Raw genomic sequence first — 24,009 nt, 5'->3', positions numbered from 1 at the left:
AAAATGTACTTTATAGTTCCCTGCTTCCTTAAATACCATATATGAAACATAATCTCTACACTTTTTATTTATTTCATAAATTTTTATTGAAAGTCTACTTTATTAGTACTTCATTAAGGAGCATTTTTCCTTGGCTTGATGACCTGGCTAATCATGGTGACTCAGTTATTGTGATGTACAGAGGGAAAAGGCAGCAGAAAAGACTTGATAGATGGGGCTGTTCTTTAATGTGTGTCTGCTGCACACAGAAACCATGCTAGTGCCTTACCTTGTTATCCTTAGATCTCACAACTGCACATGAGACATAGTAATCCTCATCTTACAAATGCGGAAACTAAAAGAAGCAGAGCTCATAAACAGTCAGCATGGCTCATAAACATAGCTGGAAACAAAGCATAGCTCGTAAACAAAACTAAAAGAGCCATAGCTCATAAACGAAGACAGACCCAAGATTTGGACCAGGTATTTCTGGCATTTTTAGACTATATCATTTTATTCTAAAAATGTATTTATAGATGAGGTCATTGAGACACAGACTTTCCTGATTACCCACAGCTAGTAAAGTAGATTCAAATACAGGTATCTATGTTCTTTAAACTAAACCACACAACCTTCTGAAATCAGAATTCTAAGTACAGTTTGGGATGCTTTGGGACATGGGCCAAATGGAAAACAGTTTACTGGTGAAGTTCTGGAATTTGATTTCTGAAATAAATGCTCCTGGTGTCAGCTTGAGATGTATAGATACAGATATAGATATAGATATAGATATATAGATGTAGCTATAGATATAGCTATAGATGTAGCTATAGATGTAGCTATAGATATAGCTATATTTTTCCCATCAGAATTTAGTGGTGCATACTGCTACAGCTTTGGTGCAAAGCCAGGAACATCGTATTTAGATGTCTGAGAACCTGCCATTATCTTTATGTTCAATGGCACATTAACTGAAACATTTCCCACTCTAAGCATTAATACTAGGAGTCATTAGTATATGATATACACATCAATGTATTTCTAATCTTTTCAGACTTCTCCTCTATGCCTGTTAGTAGAAGAACAATTCTGTGTCAAAATAAGTGTGTTCTATCATTTGAGTCTATGTAGATATAAAACTCAGAGACTCTATCTCATTTTCTTGGGTTTATTTATTCATTTGCCTAATTCATTCATTTGAAACTTATTTATTGAGCATCTACCATAAAGCACCTACCACATATTCTGCTTTCATAGAACTTGTATTTTGGACAACAGAGAAAGATGATGATAATAATAATAATGACAACCAACAACAATACTACTAAATAATAATTATGATTAATGTATCAGATGATCCTAAGTGGGAAAATGCAAGAGAGATTACTTGCAGGGAGAGGTTGCAGTTTTTTAAATGGGTGATCATGGAAGCTCACCAACAAAGTGATATTTAGAAGAAGACTTGAAAGAGGGGAGGTAATAGGCCACATGACCGCATTGGAGAAGAACTTTTAGGACAATGGGAACAGATGGTACAAAGGCCCTTGAGGTACCAGTGCACCTGATATGTTCCAAGAAAATCAGGTTGAAGGGCAGTGTGGCTGGAGGGGAATGAGCACTAGGAAGATTAATAACTGTGAGTCATAGGGTAGGTAAAGGGCAGCTCAAGGAGGGATTTGTAAAATTTTATAGAGTGGCTTTATTGTTTGCTCTAAGTTAAGTAGAAAGCCATTGGGTAGTTTTCAGCAGAGCCATGATATATCAAAACTTGGTTTTAAGAGCATCAGCTCATGCACTGAGGGGTCGCAGGTTTGATCCCTGGCCATAGTTGGTGTGTATGAGAGTGGCAACCAATTGATGTGTCTCTCTCACCTCCCCCCCGCCCCTTCCCTCCACTTATCACTCCCTTCCTCCCTCCCTCCCTCCCTCCCTCCATCTCTTCCTCCTTCCACTCTAAGAGCAATGGAAAAATATTCTCGGGTGAGGATTAACAACAATAAAAATTGGTTTCATAAAGAATACAATACCAATACTTTGGTAATTGTATTAAGAATATAGTAGGTGGGGTGAAGATAAATGTGGAACAGGTAATCATTCAGGTGATAGGGACATAAATCTTTATGTTCAATGGCACAACATTAACTATTATGTGCCTTTTACTGTCATGATCAAATGATGTACAAGTGGCTACCTTATACACATAATAGCAATGTGCAAAAACTCTCTGGTATTATTGAGACTTGTGAAGGCTGTTTAAATCTCAGATGGAATACCTTTTCTACCTTCTGCTCTTATCTCTGTTAAAGTGTCTGAAATTAATATTTTGAACTCAAAGTTCACTTGAAGCCTACTTTAATAGGTGATGAATAAGTCATCATTTTAGCCTCTTTGAAGCCCATAGTCTTATAGTGAATATAAGAATGTAAATAGCTGTTGATTTTTTCATCTGTTTCTTCTTGCTTCTTGAATAAGTTGTTGACTTTTTCCTCTGTCCAGTGTATGCACTCTAGGACCCTTATTCTGAATTCTTTTTCTGTCATGTTGCATGCCTCTGTATCACTTAGCTGCTTTTCTGGCGAGTTTTCCTTTTCTTTCCTTTGGGGGTTTCTTTGCCTACCCATGTTTGATCTCACTGACATATGTAGATGTTGAGTTGTTCAGTGGCTGCTCCCTGGGTGGCAGGGGCTCCTTGGGTCGTGGTTGCTGCTCGGATGGTTGCGGTAGCAGCTGTTTCCCAGTTGGCAGCAGCTCCTCTGGTGGGTGCTCTTCACAGCTGTGGTGGCTCTTCTGGCTGGTGGGGGGAGGCTTCACGTACAGCTGCTGTTCCTCAGACAGAGGGTGTGGTGATCAGGAGGCAGCACTGCATGATCTGGGAAACGCTTCTCTCTTATGGGCACTGCATGGTCTGGTCAGCTCCTCAGGATGCCCCCTTTAGTCTCAGTTTTCCGCAATCACAAAATCGAAATCTCAAATCTCCTGGCGCCCACAAACCCGCGGAACTCCTTTCCCCAGTCAGGGGCTGTGTCTGTCCCAAGAGACGCCGCTGTCTGCCATGCAGTCTCCCTCCGACCCTCTGGGCTCAGGTCTGGCAAACTTTCCTGCCCAGATCCCTGATTTTTAACCTTTCCAGGGGAGCTCTGCCCTTCCCAGCTGCAAACCGTCTCACCAGCTGAAAAAATCAACAGCTTATGCAAGAAGCAAGAAGAAACAGATGAAAAAATCAACAGCTTATGCAAGAAGCAAGAAGAAACAGATGAAAAAATCAACTACTTATGCAAGAAGCAAGAAGAAACACATGAAAAAATCAACTTATGTAAGACCCAACAAGAAATGAAGAGCGATATAGCTGCAATAAAAAACACCATTGAAAGCATCAACAATAGACTAGGAGAAGCGGAGGACCGAATTAGTGAATTAGAAGACAAGGAAGCAAAACACACCCAAACTGTACTGCAATTGGAGAAAAAATTAAAAGACAGGAGGAGAGCCTAAGGGAGCTTTGGGACAATATGAAGCGAAACAACATACGAACAATAGGGGTGCCAGAACAACAGAAAGAGGAACAAGGATTAGAAAACCTATTCGAAGAAATAATATCTGAAAACTTCCCTGAGGTGGGGAAGAAAAAAGTCACACAAGCACAAAGAGTCCCAAACAAGGTGAACCCGAAAAGACCCACACCAAGACACATCATAATTACCATGGCAAGTGTTCAGGACAAAGAGAGAATCTTAAAGGCTGCAAGAGAGAGACGGAAAGTTATATACAAGGGATCTCCCATTAGACTATCAAATAATTTCTCAACAGAAACACATCAGGCCAGAAAAGAATGGACGGAAATTTACAAAGTGATGCAAAGCAAAGGACTGAATCCAAGAATACTCTATCCAGCAAGGCTATCATTCAAATTTGAAGGGGAAATAAGAAGCTTCACAGACAAAAAAAGTCTAAGGGAGTTTATCACCACCAAGCCAGCAATGCAAGAAATGCTAAAGGGACTGGTGTAAAAAGAGGAAATAAAAAGCTCAGAAAGAAAACAGCCACACACAAAAAAAGAAATGGCTACAAACAAGAACCTTTCAATAATAACTTTAAACGTAAACAGACTAAATGCTCCAACCGAAAGACATCGAGTGGCTGAATGGATAAAAAAACATGATCCATACATTTGCTGTCTACAAGAGACCCACCTCATTAGAAGGGACTCACACAGACTGAAAGTGAAGGGATGGAAAAATATCTTCCAGGCAAATGGAAAGGAAAAGAAAGCTGGGGTAGCAATACTTATATCGGACAAAATGGACCTCAAAGTGAAGGCTATAACCAGAGATAAGGAAGGCCACTTCATAATACTAAAGGGATCAATACAACAAGAAGATATAACCCTGGTAAACATTTATGCACCCAATGCAGGAGCATCCAAATACATAAAAAAACTCCTGGAAGATATCAAAGGAGAGATCGACAACAATACAATCATAGTAGGGGACTTTAATACACCACTGACATCTCTGGATAAATCCTCTAGACAAAAAATCAGCAAAGAAACAGCAACCCTAAATGACTCACTTGATCAGATGGACTTAATTGACATCTTCAGAACACTTCACCCCAAAGCCACGGAATATACATTCTACTCAAGGGCTCATAAGACATATTCAAAAATAGACCACATATTGGGTCACAAACAAAGTCTCCCCAAATTCAAGAAGATTGAAATCATACCAAGCATCTTCTCAGATCACGATGGCATAATATTAGAAATAAACTACAAAAAAAAACCCAAAATACTCAAACACTTGGAAGCTGAATAGCATGTTATTACATATTGATTGGGTTACCAATGAGATCAAAGAAGAAATTAAAAGCATCCTGGAAACTAATGACAATGAAAACACAACAATCCAAAACCTATGGGACGCAATGAAAGCAGTCCTGAGAGGGAAGTTTATAGCTCTACAGGCCTATCTCAAAAAGCAAGAAAAAATGATAGTAAATCATCTAACTCTACAACTCAAAGAATTAGAAAGAGAGCAACAAGAAAACCCCAGAGTGAGCAGAAGGAAGGAGATAATAAAGATTAGAGCAGAAATAAATGACATAGAGACCAAAAAGATAATACAGAAAATCAATGAAACCAAGAGCTGGTTCTTTGAAAGGATAAACAAGATTGACAAACCTCTAGCCAGGCTCACCAAGAAGCAAAGAGAGAGGACCCAAATAAACAAAACCAGAAATGATAGAGGCGAAATAACAACAGACCCCACAGAAATACAAATGATTGTTAAAAAATATTATGGACAGCTCTACTCCAACAAACTAGACAACCTGGAAGAAATGGACAAATTCCTAGAAAAATACAACATTCCAAAACTCAATCAGGAAGAATCTAAAAATCTCAATAGGCCAATAACTATGGAAGAAATTGAAGCAGTCATCAAAAAGCTTCCAGCAAACAAAAGCCCAGGACCAGATGGCTTCACAGGGGAGTTTTACCAAACATTCAGGGAAGAACTAAAGCCTACCCTCCTCAGACTACTACAAAAAATTCAAGAGGAAGGAACACTTCCAAGCTCATTCTATGAAGCCAGCATCATCCTAATACCAAAACCAGGTAAAGACAACACAATGAAAGAGAATTACAGGCCAATATCCCTCATGAACATAGATGCCAAAATCCTCAACAAAATCTTAGCAAATCGGATCCAGCAGTACATCAGAAAGATCATACACCATGACCAAGTAGGATTTATCCCAGGGATGCAAGGATGGTACAATATACGCAAATCAATAAACGTGATACATCACATAAACAAATTGAAAGAAAAAAACCACATGGTCATATCAATTGATGCAGAAAAAGCATTTGACAAAATCCAACACGCATTTTTGATAAAAACTCTCAGCATGGTAGGAGTAGAAGGATCATACCTCAACATAATAAAAGCCATATATGACAGGCCCACAGCCAACATCATACTCAATGGACAAAAACTAACACCATTTCCCCTAAGAACAGGAACAAGACAAGGATGCCCACTCTCACCACTCCTGTTCAACATAGTCCTGGAAGTATTAGCCATTGCAATTAGACAAGAAGAAGAAATAAAAGGCATCCAAATTGGAAAAGAGGAAGTAAAACTGTCCTTATTTGCAGATGACATGATATTATACATACAAAACCCTAGAGACTCCATCAAAAAGCTACTAGACTTAATACATGAATTTGGAAATGTAGCAGGATACAAAATTAACCCCAAGAAATCTGAGGCATTTCTATACACCAATAGTGAACTTTCAGAAAGAGAGATTAGGAAAACAATCCCATTTACCATCGCACCAAAAAAATTAAGATACCTAGGAATAAACTTATCTAAAGAGGTTAAAGACCTCTACTCAGAAAACTACAGGACGTTGAAAAAAGAGATAGAGGAAGACATAAAGAGATGGAAGAACATACCATGTTCTTGGATTGGTAGAATCAACATCATCAAAATGTCCATACTACCCAAAGCAATCTATAAATTCAACGCACTTCCCATTAAAATACCAATGGCCTACTTCAAAGATATAGAACGAACTCTCCAAAAATTCATCTGGAATAAAAAAAGACCCTGAATAGCTGCAGCGATCCTGAGAAAGAACAAAGTAGGTGGGATCTCAATACCAGATATCAAGCTGTATTACAAAGCTACTGTTCTCAAAACTGCCTGGTACTGGCACAAGAACAGACATATAGATCAGTGGAATAGAATAGAGAGTCCAGAAATTAGCCCGAACCAATATGCTCAATTAATATTTGACAAAGGAGGCAAGAACATACAATGGAGCCAAGATAGTCTCTTCAATAAATGGTGTTGGGAAAATTGGACAGATATATGCAAGAAAATGAAACTAGACCACCAACTTACACCATACACAAAAATAAACTCAAAATGGATAAAGGACTTAAATGTACGACAGGAAACCATAAAAATTCTAGAAGAATCCAAAGGCCACAAAATCTCAGACATATGCCAAAGCAATTTCTTCACTGATACAGCTCCTAGGGCTGTTGAAACTAAAGAGAAAATGAACAAATGGGACTACATCAAAATAAAAAGCTTCTGCACAGCAAAAGAAACCATCAACAAAACAACAAGAAAACCCACCTCATGGGAAAACATATTTGCCAACGTCATATCTGATAAGGGCTTAATCTCCAAAATTTATAGGGAACTCATACAACTTAACAAAAAGAAGATAAACAATCCAATCAAAAAATGGGCAAAGGATCTAAATAGACACCTTTCAAAAGAGGACATTCAGAAAGCCAAGAGACATATGAAAACATGCTCAAAGTCACTAATCATCCGAGAGATGCAAATCAAAACAACAATGAGGTACCATCTCACACCTGTCAGAATGGCTATCATCAACAAATCAACAAACGACAAGTGCTGGAGAGGATGTGGAGAAAAGGAACACTTGTGCACTGCTGGTGGGAATGCAGACTGGTGCAGCCACTATGGAAGACAGTATGGAGTTTCCTCAAAAAACTGGAAATGGAACTCCCATTTGACCCTGTGATCCCACTTCTAGGAATATATCCCAAGAAACCAGAAACACCAATCAGAAAGGATATATGTACCCAGATGTTCATAGCAGCACAATTCACCATAGCTAAGATCTGGAAACAGCCTAAGTGCCCATCAGTAGATGAATGGATTAGAAAACTGTGGTACATCTACACGATGGAATACTATGCTGCTGTAAAAAAAGAAGGAACTCTTACAATTTGCATGCATGGATGGAACTGGAGAGCATTATGCTAAGTGAAATAAGCCAGCCAATGAAGGAAAAATACCACATGATCTCACTCATTCATGGATAATAGAGACCATTATAAACTTTTGAACAATAATAGATACAGAGGCAGAGCTGCCTCACACAGATTGTCAAACTGCAGTGGGAAGGCCGGGAGGGTTGGGGGGCAGGAGGGAGGGGGGTAAGAGATCAACCGAAGGACTTGTATGCATGCATATGAGCATAACCAATGGACATAAGACACTGGGGGGTAGGGGAAGCTGGGGTATTGTCAAGGGTGGGGGAAAAAAGGACACATATGTAATACCCTTTGTAATACTCTAAGCAATAAAATAAAATAAATAAATAAATAAATAAATAAATAAATAAATAAATAAAGAACCGAAACAAACCAGATACCTGCTCTCAGAGCTAGAGCCAGAGCTAAAGCTGGCCCAGAATAAAATCAAAAAGAGGAGCGGTTGGGAGCTTCAATCAACAACCGCCAGCCTGAAAGCAGCCCTCAGCCCCTCACCCAGACTGGCCAGGCACCCATTGGGGACCCCCACCCTGAAGGGTGTGTGACCAGCTGCAAACAGCCATCATCCCCTCATCCAGGCTGGCCAGGCACCCCAGTGGGGACCCCCACCCTGATCCAGGACACCCTTCAGGGCAAACCAGCCAGCCCCCACCCATGCACCAGGCCTCTATCCTATATAGTAAAAGGGTAAAATGCCTCCCAGCACTGGGATTAGCGGAGCACGAGGCTCCTGGCACCGGATCAGCGTGACAGGGGGCAGCGCCCAAACCCCCTGATCACCCTGTGGCTTTGTGTGTGACAGGGTGCGGCGCCCCAACCCCCCCCTTCGCCACCACAGGCCCTGCTCTGTGTGTGACAGGGTAGAGCCATAACCTCCCCATCGGCCCTGCCCTGAGTCTGACAGTGGCTGCGCCCCAACCCCCTGATCGGCCCTGCTCTGTGGGTGATAGAGGGCAGCGGGGTGATAGAGGGCGGCGCCCCCCCACCCCCCTCAGGCCTTGCTCTGTATGTGACAGGGTAGAGCCATAACCTCCCCATCGGCCCTGCCCTGAGTGTGACAGTGGCTGCGCCCCAACCCCCTGATCGGCCCTGCTCTGTGGGTAATAGAGGGCGGTGCCCCAACTCCCCTATCGGCCCTACTCTGTGTGTGACAGGGGGGAGCTCCCCAACCCCCTGATGGGCCCTGTTCTGTGCATGACAGGGGGGAGCTCCCCAACCCCCTGATGGGCCCTGCTCTGTGTGTGACGGGGTGGCACTGCAACCTCCCCATTGACCCTGCCTTGAGTGTGACAGGGGGCGGTGCCCCAACCCCCCAATCAGCCATACCCTGAGCATGATTGAGGGTGGCATCGCAACCTCCCGATTCACCCTGCTCTGTGCATGACAGGGGGCGGCACCCCAACTCCCCAATCAGCCCTGCTCTGAGCCCGACCAGGAGCTGCACCTAAGGATTGGGCCTGCCCTCTGCCACCCGGGAGCAGGCCTAAGCCAGCAGGTCGTTATCTCCCAAGGGGTCCCAGACTGCGAGAGGGCTGAGGCCGGGCTGAGGGGCCCCCCCTCCCCCGAGTGCACAAATTTTTGTGTGCTAGGCCTCTAGTTGATTATAAAAGACTAGAGGCCTGGTGCACAAATTCGTGCACCAGTGGGGTCCCTTTGCCTGGCCTGCGGGATCGGGCCAAAACCAGCTCTCTAACATCCCTCAATATGTGAGAAATATCAGCAAGAAATAGTGTAAGGCAAGTGAATAAGCTCTGGTCCCTAAGACCAGCATTATAATTTATTTTTTGGTAAGCATGGAAAGTTTATTTCCCCTTGGTCCTCCATTGATCTTTCCACTGTAGATTCTCTATTTAAGGGAAATATATTTGTGTGTTTAAGAGTCCTAAAAATAAAGTATCTCACTTTAAAATAGCTAATTATAGGTATTGTATAGAATTCTTAAATTTTGCACAAATGTGCATATTTATTATAGAAAATTCAGGAGATTGAATGTAAGTTAATATCAAATCTACAAAACTTCAACTTCACTCTCAATTTTTTTTTTAACTCTATGCCAAAAGTTGTCACTTCTCAACTTTGACTTCAGATCACATACAATCAGCACTTCCTTCCAGCTAACTTCGTGTTTATTGCATCCAGGCTATCTGTGTACAGTTTTAATTAAAACATAATTTTATTGATGATTCAATGCATTATAGAGACAGCTTCTCTTGTAAAAGCAAAACATAAAAACTGGAATATACAATTTACATCTTTTCATGTTGCAGTTGTACTATGTCAGCACATCCTTATTTTACCATCTTGTTTGCTAACATGACTCATATTTTCTTGACCTTCACCAATGCTAACACATGACAGGAAGTCTAAAGAAATCAATGACAGCCATAAGTTTTCATTTTTTCTTTATGCACATGTACTGAAAGCATCAGGTTTGTTCCACATTGATATAATTTATTTTGTTTTTTGTTTTCATATTATGAAGTGCATGAACTATTTGCCTCATTCGAAACATATTTAGTAGTTTTGATGTTTCTATTTCAGTCTAAAATATTCTCATCATTTCTGAACTAACAGTTCTTTACGGATAAATATTCAAAATTTACATTTTGAAGCATTGAGAAGTATTTTTACAATGCCATTTGCCCCATATTTTAGTTCTGGAGTAATTAGCAGTATAACACATTAATTTCACTTTTTCATTCACAATGGCAAAGACAGTTCCTATTGTATGAAATGAAAAATATAAAGCAACTTTCTAAAAATAGAAATGAATCTAGATTTTTAAATAGAACTTTCTTCTTTTTATATTCGAAGAGAATTCAAAACATCTCTGAAAAGTAAACATACTTTCCTAAATCTATGGAATCAAATGTGGATCTATGTTTTATCCTACTGAAACCCCTCTAACTCTGGGCATCTAAGTAAACAAAGCAACATGGTAATGTAGCAAGCTCATTGCCAGGCACAGCGTAGCTACTCAAAAATACTAGTTCTTTTCACTTAACAATTCTTCTTGTTCTCATGTAAATTATACTTCATATAGTCTTCTAGAGAATAGAAAATATACTCTAATAAAAATGCAGCAGCCGAAACCGGTTTGGCTCAGTGGATAGAGAGTCGGCCTGCGGACTGAAAGGTCCCAGGTTCGATTCCGGTCAGGGGCATGTACCTGGGTTGCGGGCACATCCCCAGTGGGAGATGTGCAGGAGGCAGCTGGTCGATGTTTCTCTCTCATCGATGTTTCTAACTCTCTATCTCCCTCCCTTCCTCTCTGTAAAAAATCAATAAAATATATTTTTTAAAAAAAATGTAGCAGCTTAGAGCTGTGTATCTGTACCACATTGGTTAGGCCCATAGAATAGCTCAGATTGAACTGTACTTGGGAACCTTGTCCTCACATAACCCTGAGGTGTTACCTGAAGGAAATGAATTTATTGTAGTGCTATTGGTTGGATGCCTGCCTCTCATTTTATGAAAACACAGAAGAGATTTTACTCAGGCTTCCATGCCAGGAAAAGATGTAGTTCTTATAGTGAATAATTTTAAATATATTAGTTCTTATAAGGAATAATTTTAAATATATATTTAAGAGACATTTAGATCTTAGAATTAATCATACTTTCTTCTTGCTTTTGATCACTAGGCGATTTAGAATTGAAGTTGTACTCCAGTTATAGTAGTGGTTTAGTGCTTTATGATGTGCATTTTTGTTTTCAAACATTAGCTTTACTTGTATCCTCTGTCCTCCTACTTTCCCTTCATCCTGATCATCCTGATATTCTTATCTGTGGAAAAATTTTTTTAAAATACCCTTAAACTGATTATATAATTAAGTAGTTATATAATCATATGACTGTATAATACTCAAGCATGAACAGATTACAAACAAACTTATTGGTTGCCACACCAGGATAATCATTACAAACAACTGGAGGGGTTTTTGTTGTTGTTTGTTTTTATCTTTGGTTTGTTTTTTGCATTTTGGTTCCTATTTATTACTTTCAGATGCATAGTTTAGTTAAGCATACTAATTTATTCACAGCACATTGTCATGATCTGTCCACACAAGTCCCCTCTTGTTTGATTTTATTTTTCTTGGACCACCTTTCTCCACTTTCATCTTGTTTCCTCAGATGCATCATTGTAATGATTGCAAGGTGTCCAATACCACATTTGTATATTGAATGAGTATATAACATTTTGAGTTTGCATGAGCCATAAAAATAAATATGCTATAGATCTTATGCTGCTTCTTCTTACTTTTTAAAACTCAACACTATGTTTCTATGGCTTATCACTGTTGTTGTGTGTCTCTAGTTCATTGTTTCTGTTACTAATTGAACATAGCAGGCATTCATTGCTCTTAATTGATCCATTCTCCTCAGAGTGGACCAAAGTGTCATCAATTCCCACTACTATGTCTTTAATGATCATCTCTGCAAATAATACCTTATAGATCAGCATGTAAATTTTTGCATTATTAACTATCAAAATCCTTCATTTCTCTAATTATTATTGACTTACTTTCCAGAATTTCTTCACCATTTTCACTCTCAAAGCTCCCATTTCCCCACATCCTCACCAATATTTAGTATTTTCTAGTTTTTTCCTTTCTTCTGTGTGTAAGGTAGTATCATTTTTAAATTTGCATTTCTAAAATTACTATTACTCGTTGAACATAACTTGAATACTTATTAAGCATTTGGGTTTCTCTTAATTTCCTGTTTATATACTTTTTCCCATTTTTCTCATATATCTCTCTTTACTTTCAGGAATTCTTTGTACCTTCTATATATTAATCCATTCTTGAATATAAATGTTTAAAATTTCTTCTTTGATATAGTTGGTGTTTTTTAATATAACATTTTTTCACAGTATGGTTTTGAGTTCTTATTTATGCTAATTTTCCTCTCATCATCTTCTTTTGTTAAATAAATTTTTCACATTTGGATCTTTAATCTGAAGTATAAATACAACTTTGTTTTATATATAGTGAAACAGATTTCTTAAATGAGCTATTAAGAACTCACCCTGTCTCTATTGGGTAATCATCTTTCTCATGTAGCAGGTTCATATTGGAAAGTGTTTTTAATAATAGAATTTTTTTATTTTTATGCTGTCATAAACAATATATTTCTGTAAGTCCACCAAAAAATCATTTTGAATTGAAGACAGGCCAGATAAACAAACAAACATATAAATTGTTAGTCATTATTTCTTGACTAAAACTGATTTCATTGTTAAATATATTCTGAACTAAACCAGTTCAAGGCCTATGAAAAGTATGGAGCCATATAGTTGAGACACATGAAAATCATGGCTTCTTCCTGACCAGCTACCAGATGTGCAGGGTTCTTTGTTCAATTACTTTTGTTATTTGACATTATGAAACATACTGAATCAATCTTTATAGCTAAGAATATTAAAACCATTTCCAGTAAGAAATTCTGTATGTTTTTATATTACCTATAAGAATATTTGATAAAATGATGTATTATGTACCATCTTATTGACCAAGTAAATCTGGTCTGCAGACGCAGGAAAAAGAACAACTGGATGAAAAACACTTCTGTAATCAGGGTTTGAAGTCGAAGGTACCCATGTTAACTAAAGTGGAAAGATTAAATCGTGGAAGGACTTCAAATACAAATCTCTAAGTCATTTATTATTTTTAGGAATTCATAGGCTGTGGAAGTCAAGCTTAACTTTCAAGGTGATTTAATCTACACAGTGTACAATCATCCAGATCTGAGAATTAACACTACTTTTATTCTTGAATTTCTGATTCACTGTAACCAGGAGGAGAGACCTGAATTCTGAGACAGGCCCTATCTCTAATATGCAAATAAATGAGGTAGAACAATTCCCATTATAGTCATCTTGCTTCCACATCTTCAAACTCGTCTGGACTTTATACACACACACAATGCCATGTTTCTTAAGCTTGGGTTTCTGATAATGGAAGAAATTCCTTCTTTTTTGACAGATTTTTTTTAAAGCACTCTTCTCCAGAGATCAATGATTTGTATTTATATCACTTTTGCTTTTTGTTTTATTTTAAAACACTTTCATGAACTGATTGCTATTTGCCAGGATATGGGCTAGGTGACTTTTATGTTTTATCTTATGTGATTCACTCTCCCAGGAGAGTTAGCAGAGAGAGAACAAAGGATCATCATATCCAGTGAGGATGTTTGTGTGCAGATGCTTTCAGGTGAAGGCAGTTTCCCAGAGCTGCTTTTCCTATGTATCTGTGAAGCATACATAGCCCTTTACACTAGTTGCTAACTGTTTCTCAAATTATGCTTGCTTCTTTCCTAGCGAAATCATTATTGGGTTTACATAGAAATGGTGAATTACTATATCCTTATTGGTATACCTCATTGTCTTGCTAGTATACTCTGAACAGATTAATAAGTTTTCATTTTCACTATGTTCTGAGCACTCTACTCATTATGGAATAATCATAATAATTAAGAGATAAGCCTTTGCCCTTATGAAACTTATTATACAGGGTGAGGCAAAAATAGGTTTACAGTTGTGAGTAAACAGAGTTTATTCTTATATTATTATTTATTAATTAGAGGCCCGATGCACGAAATTTGTGCAAGAGTAGGCCTTCCTTCCCCTGGCTGCCAGCACCGACTTCCCTCTAGCACCTGGGACCCGGGCTTCCCTCTGGCCGTCGGCGGGCACCCAGGACCAGGCTTCTCTCACAGCCCCAGCTTTGTCCGGAAGGTCATCCAGAAGGACATCTGGAAGGACATCCAGTCTAATTAGCATACTATGCTTTTATTATTATAGATTACTAGAGGCCTGATGCATGAGATTCATGAACGGGGGTGGGGGGAGGGGCATCCCTCAGCCTGGCCTGCACCCTCTTGCAATCTGGGACCCCTTAGGGGATATCCAACTCCTGGTTTAGGCCCAATCTGGTCGGGACCTAAACCCAGGTCCATGGCTCCTAACCACTCACCTGCCTGCCTGCCTGATCACCCCTGACCACTCTGCCTGCCTGCCTGATCGCCCCTAACCGCTCGCCTGTCTGCCTTATCACCCCCAACCACTGGCCTGCCTGCCTGATCACCCCTAATTGCCTCTGCCTGCCTGCCTGATTGCCCCTAACTGCTCACCTGCCTGCCTGATTGCCCCTAACTGCTTGCCTGCCTGCCTGATCACCCCTAACCACCTCTGCCTTGGACCCTGCCACCATGGCTTCGTTTGGAAGGATGTCCAGAAGGACGTCTGGAAGGTCATTTGGCTGTCCAGTCTCATTAGCATATTACGCTTATATTATTATAGATTGTATTATTTTCCACATGAACAACTGCAAACCTACTTTTGCCCCACCCTGTATTAAAGAGATGAAACTTTCATGAAAAAAATATTTGAAGAGGATTATTAATACCATCTTGTATGCTACAAATATGAACGCTTTTGAGTTACAAAAAGAAACAAAACATATTTATGGGCCATAAAGAAACTATTCATTTAAGATGTGAAAGTTTAAGCCTGGCAGGAAATTTTAAAAATGGACTGACAAACGGTAGAAAGGAGTTTACTAAGGAGAAGAAGGAATAAGACATGGAAGTGGGAAATTAGATTGCAAGACAGGGAACTGAGAGCAGAAGGAGTTATGAAGAGGAGGATTTGACTCTATTATTCTGTAAGTTGTCCCCACTACCTGCCCTTAAAATTATAGCATTGTCCTTGGGCCGGTAGCATGACTATTATTAAAATGTTTATTAAATGTTCACAAGAATCAAACCAGAAATGCATCCTGTATACTTGTAACTTTTATTCAAATAAAAAACAAACATATTTACAAATAAAATATAAGCAAATTTATACATCATTTAAATGTATATTTAATTGGATGATTTTTTTCCCACTGAAATGAGGTATCTCCATGGAAGTAAAATGGGACGCAGACTACCACATATGTGTGTGTGAATATATAAAACATCTGCCTATAGCACTGTGTGCCATGTGATGACTCAATCCCCTTAACACTTTATTCAAGTGACTTCAAAACTTTTTATATGCATTACTACATAAGGATGCTGTTTGGTTTTCATTTGGCTGGAACATATCATTAACATATTAAATCCATCTTTGTCCTCCTTAACAGCTGGAAACTCTCAAAGCTTTGAACGTGGATCAGATCTATGATAAACAAAAATACTAACAATGAGGATCTTCCACATGATCCCAAATATAGTTCTTTTAAAATGTATATTGATTATAATGGAAATAATCACATTAATCTAAGAAATTCTTATAGAAAACTCATTGATCTCAGAAATGCAACTATTCCACCAACCCCAGTGTGAGAAGCTCTATCTTGAGCTGTTGGGATATAGATTTACAAAGGCAGGATCTGGTTAATTGGACAATTCTCACCTGCTCAGGCAAGCAACAGAGAGTCTGAATAAGCACCCAATCAGGAGCGTGACAAAAGGAAGTGAACTTTGAAGAAGAGTAAAATAGTACTCATTTGCTGAAATAAAGGGTAAAGCTACCAATCAGAAGAAAGTTAATGCAAGGGCTGTTTATATTTGCAAATAATGATGATAAGAAGGAAATAAGGACACTTTTATAGGGGTGTGAGGGAGGCCTGTTTGAAGAGATAACATTTAGGTCAGCCTTTCTGAATGAGAAGGAATCAGGCCAGACATTGGGAAGTTTCTTTAGACAGAGACAAGATTATAGGTTCTGAAACAGAATCCAGCTGGACATGAAAGCAAGAACAGAAAAAAAGGAGATTTGGAGAGAGTCTGCCATGAGATAAGGTCAAAGAACAGGTCGTGAAGTAGGAGTCTAGCATTGTAGCAAAAATGATAAAATGGAATGGATGTTTCTGATGCTCATCAATGAAGAAATGTTGATGGGAATTTGAGATCTGTTGGATATGAGGATACTAATGAGAGAGAAGTATATATGGTATCCCAAAAAATGTATGCAGACTTTGAATCATTATAAAGGCAGTGTTTATTAAAATACATTTCATTTTCAAAATTGAGCTATCAGCTGTTAAAGTATGTATACATTTTGGGGGGACACCCTGTGATAATGATAAACACTTTCAGATAGAGCGACTATCTGAAGCATCTATAGAAGAATGATGATGTAATTGTCAGAAATAGGGAAATAAGTAATTGGGGGGAGTCTAAGTGAAAAGACACTGAATTGTAGATAATGAAGGATATATAAGTCTCGGTTAGTGTTTCGTAATTTATAGGGAACAAAAAAAACAACAATGGATTATCTATGTGCAAGTTGTACCATTTTAAAGAAGCTGATTGAAATTAGGAAATAGAAGAATTATCAAATGGATGCAAATAAAACATGAGATCAGAGAAGGACAGAGGATTTGCCTTAGAGGGAATGAGAGATCTACAGAAGACACCAAGAAAAGTCCCAGGACAGTAAATGGCTTATACTACACAGAAAAAAAAAGACAGTTAAGTAGGCCAGTCCATTATGTCAAATGCTGCCACAAGTTTAAAAACAATGGGTGCTGTCCTTCAGAGTCAGTATCATGAGAAGCATGGTGTGGTCATAGGCAGGTTGCAATACATGGAGAAAGCTAGTGGTGAAGGGAAAATTGGCAAAAGGCCCAGTTAAACTGAGCAGAGCAACTCAAAGTCCTTTAAGAGTTATTGGTTGTGGCAGGTGCTAAGGCTAGATTCTCAGTAAAACCTATTTTTTAGGTTTTATTGTTTTCATGTACAATAAAAGCTTTGGTTTGAGGGCTCTTCCTGGCTCCTCACTGGAGAACTTCTTGAGTGAATGACTATAGCATTTTGTCTGCCAGGGCCTGGTCCTTCCAAGTCAAGGGAAGCACCTATGAAGGACATATGGAGCTCCTTTTGTCATCCAACTGTGTCACTCTGAAGCTTCTGAGTGATTAATTTACCTTGCGCAGCTGACAAAATGCCCCAGGGAGCCTTGTAATTTATCATTAACATTCCCATTTGCGGTACAAACTCTCACTCTAGCACTAAGGCCATTTTGCCACATTATCACCAATGATATAAATGACCACACATGAGTAATCATGTATGATGAGTCAGTCACATTGCAACTTTGGACATGGCCAAACTGACCAAGGCCTGGGAGAGCTGAGCTTGGTGGGCCATGCCAGGACCTACTACTGGCTCAAAAACATGCTTGTTGGAATGGCCTTTACTGCCAACGTGGTCGTGGTTGTGGCTGCTATGCCCTATTATATTGGCAAAGTTGAATACTGCTCTTGTTTTGTATTGTCAAAGGGAAAATCAGAGAGTACAGTGTAAATCACTTTTATACCAGCATCATGTGATCCTGGGCCACATGAAAACATATAACAGTTTGCCTTTTAGCTCAAGGAAATATAGAGGTGAATAATTAAGAGAGAAGATTTTTTTTTTTTTAGAAGGGGAGAGGGTGAAGGTAGTCCAGCTCTCTAAATAGAAATCCTTGTAGTAACATTGGTCATTCTTATCCGAAACACATAAGAACCCCTGAACTAATAATTTGAGAAATGGAATTGTTCTTTCCATTAAAAAAGAAATTAAACAAATTTTACAAATTGTCATTTCACTTTAACTTTGAGTGCTATATAGAACTAAATATTTTTCTAATAATTGAAAGCTCACTCACTTTGCTCTTAAAAAATATTGATGGCTCTGGCCAGTGTAGCTAAGTTGGTTGAGCATCATCCTATGCACAAGAGGTCACTGGTTGGATTCCCAGTCAAGACACATGCCCGGGCTGTTGGCTTGATCCCTAGTAAGCGATGTGCAGGAGACAGACAATCACTGGTTCTCTCTCGTCGATGTTTCTCTCTCTCTTCCTCTCCCTTTCTCATGCTCTCTAAAATCGATAAAAACATATTAAAAATATGTGGATGTAAAATGACCTTAAAGTGACCTCAAATATAATTTAGTTCAGAGAGAGGGAGAACTGATTTATTTAATTAGGCCCCCTCCCCTCTCTCATATATATGACATTTATTTCATCATGTTATAATGAAAATGAACAAAATAAAGATACGTTAAGGTTGGTATAATATTCTTCTGGATAATAGTCCGGTGTCATTATTTTTTTTTTTTGTTATTGCAGGTGAAGACAGATGATAGAGTGGTTAAGATGGACCTCGGTTTACTCTTCCTAAGGGTGCGCAAAATGGATGCTGGTACATATTTTTGCCAGACAGTAGAGCATAGTTTTGTCCACACTGTCCGTAAAATCACCCTGGAGGTCGTAGAAGAGGAGCGCGTGGAGGAAATGTTTAACAAAGACTACGAAGAGGACAGGCCTCCCAAGATGCCTTGTCCAGCTCACAGTAGTATCCCGCACGGAGCAAAGCCATGGTATAAGGAATTCTTGCAGCTGATTGGTTATAGCAACTTCCAGAGAGTGGAAGAATACTGTGAAAAGGTATGGTGCACAGATAAGAAGAGGAAAAAGCACAAAATGTCACCTTCCAAGTGGAAGTATGCTAACCCACAGGAAAAGAAGCTCCGTCCCAAAGCTGAGCACTATCGCCTGCCCAGGCACACGCTGGACTCCTGATGAGGTGAAACAATCCACTGGATTCTGAAGAATTTATATTTGAAACCTAAAAGCAAAAGAAAAAAAAAGAATGAGAAATCATCCAACTTCTGTGCATTATTTTAAAAAGATATTTCTGTAATACAGAAATGACTAGGAGGTGTTACGATAAATTATTCTACATACTCATTTGACTGGTTAAACATCATATAAGTTAACTAATTTTTTTAAAATAAGTGTATGGTTCAATGGTTTCACATTATATTTATCAAAAAGTGACGATAGTTGTAGTTTTGAGTACTTGACTGCTTTTCCAAGGCAATTATTACTTTACTCTTGCTAGACGTAAGATAATGGGAATATTGATGAAAATTTTGAGATTTAAATAATCATGGAAAAATAAAATAAATGTTTTAATCTTTCTGAATTTTGCCTTTCCTCCACACTTAGTATCAGATAGTTTAATATTCTCATGTTAACTGTCTGTACGTTTTAAAAATGATTGTATTAGTGTTGTCAAAGCCATGAGCCAAGGTGTGTTGTAATTATTGTAAACCATGAAAGGAAAATTGTGGTCACCTTGACAATTGTGTCCTTCATAAAACATTCATTGCACCATGGAGTGAAGAGAAGAATTAAGTGAAGGTAACTTCTCAGAAAGATCTCAAAGAATGTCAAAACAGATGGACTTACAGTTAGAACTCTTATTGAAAAATTTTGCTGCCCTCTTCTGGTAGAAAAGTATATTCCTCTACAATTTGTCTAGTAAAGATTTGAAAGTTTCTCAGTAGTATATCTAATCCATTTTTAGAAAAAAAAAACTAACTGAAATAACGATGCGCTAATGCTTATGTCATGCTTTAAGATGTTAATAACTTATTACCTCACAAGCCAAAAATGATATTATAGCACTGAACCTCTATAAAAACTTAAATTGTATGTCTTCTAAGTAATCTTTTCTGAAATATAAAATATATTCCAGAAACATAATCTTTATTTCTGAAAAAAATATTAAAGCATTTTGCTCTGAGATGTCAAATTTTCCTCTATTTTATATTAACAAATGGAAAATTATTTCATGAGTTCGCCTAACTCCCATGATGTTCAGAGCACTTTTACTTTTCTCTTATAAATAGTATCAGGAGATTTTATTATTGAAAATGTTTATTTCCTGAAGTTTTTTCTTCTCTTTTATGTAGCAATTACCTTTCTAAAATATAACTTTTAAGATTTTTCATTTCAATAAAAATTAAAAGCAAGTGGATTACATATAAAAAGAAGTATGACTATTTAAATGTTAATCTTGAATAATATTCATTTTAGTTTTCAAAATTAGCTTAGAGGATGTATAAATAAGAAAGTCCAACATGTTGATAACTTGTAATGTCTTTCCATTTTATTCTAAAATTACCAAATACATAAATGTTTCAAGAAAGTTTAAAGAGTTCATTCAGTAAGTTGCCCAGCTTACAAAAGGTCTAAAAGATACAAATATATTGAAAATAAACATTCTCTGAAAAACTCAGTTGCTATGTACATAAGAATCCACTGGAGGTCATTGCTGCCCACCAATATTAACTGGAAACAATGTATTGAAAGTTGCATTAAAAAGATGTATTTCAGTAAAGCTGCCAGATGTAGAAAAATAGAACCATAACCACAGATCACAAGACCCTTTGCAAAGGTTATGTCCAAAACACTCAAAGTGAACAGATAAGTCAATAAACACAATTTATTGAAAATATTCTTCCATTAACACAAGAGAAGGGAAAGCAGGATTTTCCTCCTGTATTTGAAATTTAAGAAAAAAAATTATGGCAGATAAAGCATAAGCAGTTATCATTTTAATCTCCACACATACAACCAGTTAATAATAATGACAATGTCACTTATGAACTAAACTATTTGACAACTGGATAACTAAAACTGAGGGAAATAACTTTTCTATGATGTGTCTTAAGAATTGAATGGACCTACATGCTTTTAAGCTAAAACTATTAACCAGAAAAAAGATATATTTACGTAAAATGCTAAACTTGATTCTGAAAAAAATAAATACAAGCCAAATAAGCTTTTGAAGACTGAAATACACAATTCAGTGAAATCACTAAATTCCATATATATTCATATACAGGTATATGTATATACATGTGCTTTTTGTTTCAATTTTCTCTCTGCACCCCCCCACACACACCCACTTCCATCACTCCCCCCACCACGTGCATGCACACACACATCATGACGTACTTTAAGAAAAATGCATGGCCCTCTCAAAGGACAAGCCAACAATTTATGTTGCTCTGTCCTTGAGAATCTGAAATGTACCACAAAAACACATTCCAGGTCTTTTGTTTGCTTTTTTCTGGGATTAAAACTCAAATTCAGAATCTCATTTCAGAAATGTTCAGGCTTGGAAAAAAAATCACAAATGAATTGATATTTATCCCCTCTTTCTTGAACTTGGGAAAGGCATGCCTAACCACCTGGAAGAATTCAGATTTTGCCCCAACCCCACCTCATTTTCTCCAGACATAAACTCAGTGAAGGAGAAAGATTCCCTCCGGGAAAAGACAGCTGAAAAAGAATCATCACCACCGACCCTAGTTTCAAATGGGGCACCTCCATGCAGGGACTGTCTACTGCTTCTTCAGCCTATTCTATGTTATTCCCTGTTGAGAGGGTACCTGTGGCTAAATGAGCCTTGACATCACAATGAACACCTACATCACCCATTGAGCTACAGATGCAGGTTTGTTAGCAGGGAGGATTTCAACTGGAAGGTATTTTACATCATGATTTGCGACGCCTCTTCCATGCCTACCGTCTTAGATGGCTAATTTTACTTTTGTGTTTATTACTGAATATTTCAGCACAAGGCTATCAACATGGTGAAACAGGGATTAAAAATAGAAATAGATACTAATGAGGGCTCTGGAAGAAAGACTTTGCCTATTTATTAAGTGGCAATTCCATATATATGAGAGTTTTTCCTTCCCCAAATTAGTTGAGTACTTATGATGTTTTTATTGTGCTTAATATTTGCTATAGGGTGTAGGGTTTTGTAAATCTTCATAGTGATTATGAACATTTGTAAAATTTGTAAAATACAATAAATCATTTTGAGTGTTGGTGTTTCGCATGAAACAGATACAGCAGCCATTGTCCTTAAAAATGAGTTGTGTTTAGCCTGATAAAGAAAATTACTTAGCATTGTGTAGGTATTTGAGATCACAAAGAAGTGCTGCAGTTATGATGCAGTGGGAAGTCATTCTTTTTCTTACGGCGGAGTATCACATCGAGATAATTTTTCAAAAGCAGTGCTCATTTTTAAGGACAGCATTGTTGCATTTAAATCAGATATAAATACTAGATTTCCACGAACACTCTTTTGAATGTAGTGTGTTATTTAAGCTGGCATGTTTATTTTATTTTTCTGGGAAGATAGCATTATATTTTGGCTCTCATTGTAAACCAAATGTATTCTGTTTGTCTAAATGGCTTAGTTATAAGCTAGAGTACTATATCGGCATATTCTTGTCTGTATGGCTTCCTTTTATGTGCTTGCCTGGGTCCATAACAGCATGTGCCATATTATTTCTTTTCACGGATTATAAGCCATGAGACTTATCATCTGGTGGCAAGCTGCGAAGACCATTGACTGTCACATGGATTTGCCACTGTGCACTGCATAATTCATCTGTACCATTATGTACAATTCCCATTTAGTTTAACATAGATGATAAATAAATATTTGCTAAATCCTTACATGCTTTTTGAGGAGTGTTTTCTAAGTTTTTTGCTAGTTGAATTCAAGTTTCACAACATGTCAAGCCGAGATGTAACCGTACAATGCTAGAGTACCACTCTTTTTTAAGAAGTTAGGAAACAATTCCGTTCTCTTTCCTTGTAAATACGTGAGTCAACTTTCTTAAGGAGGAACAAGGCCATTCATCTCATTACTTTGCAGCAGTGGGGTTTATGTTTAGGCATCATGTTCCTAGGACCAGCAGCCGGAAATGAAGCTTTTAGAATGGTAACCAGCAGGATGTCTACGATTTTGGCAAACCTCAACTTCTTTCTTGAGGGAGCTTAATTGCTGTTTTCTCTGCTGTTATTATAAGACGTTGGAGAGGTCATTTAAATGAGATTTAGCGTTAAATGATTCTCACTTTGGGGAGTTCTGTTTTCAAGTAACATGGTGGTAAGTAATTACTTACAATGCTTGGAAGGAAGACGAGGCTCTAGCGTAGTGTTTCTGGCAGCTTTCTGATATGACAATGCCATTAATGGTAACTTTATACTTGTTTTACACTTGCATTCATTCATAATATAGGGCCTCCTTTTAGAGTAATATTCGATGAACCCATTAAAACTGCTTTTTCGATACATATTTGACTACTAGTCAAGGAAAAGTAGAGAAACAGTTGTGGTGACTAGAAATCTCTTACCTATTCTTCAAAGAGAACCAAAGTGCCTGGCCAGTGTGGTTCAGTGGTTGAGCATTGACCCGTAAACGAGGAGGTCACAGTTCCATTCCCAGTCAGGGCACATGCCAGGGTTGTGGGCTCGATCCCCAGCAGGGGGCATGTAGGAAGTAGCCAATCCACGTTAATGTTTCTCTCTCATAGATGTTTCTATCTCTCCCTCTCTCTCTAAAACCAATAAAA

At 38.1% G+C, this 24,009-nt stretch overlaps 1 protein-coding gene across 1 annotated transcript in view; it reads left to right on the top strand.

Moving 5' to 3' along the window:
• SEMA3E (semaphorin 3E) overlaps nt 1-23,101 on the top strand; it is a 233,406-nt gene extending 210,305 nt beyond the window's left edge. The window contains exon 17 of the mRNA XM_070424157.1: nt 18,911-23,101. Within this exon, the coding sequence (XP_070280258.1) occupies nt 18,911-19,363 (453 nt within the window). The 3' untranslated portion in view covers nt 19,364-23,101. The remainder of the gene's footprint in view (nt 1-18,910) is intronic.
• The last annotated feature ends 908 nt before the right edge of the window (nt 23,102-24,009 follow it).

This window comes from Myotis yumanensis, unplaced genomic scaffold (assembly GCF_028538775.1).
Source record: "Myotis yumanensis isolate MYYU_CA2020_CCGP unplaced genomic scaffold, mMyoYum1.0.hap1 SCAF_9, whole genome shotgun sequence".
NCBI classification, from domain to species: Eukaryota; Metazoa; Chordata; class Mammalia; order Chiroptera; family Vespertilionidae; genus Myotis; species Myotis yumanensis.
Note: the sequence above shows the minus strand (reverse complement) of the source record. Positions and strands in the feature narration are given on the sequence as shown.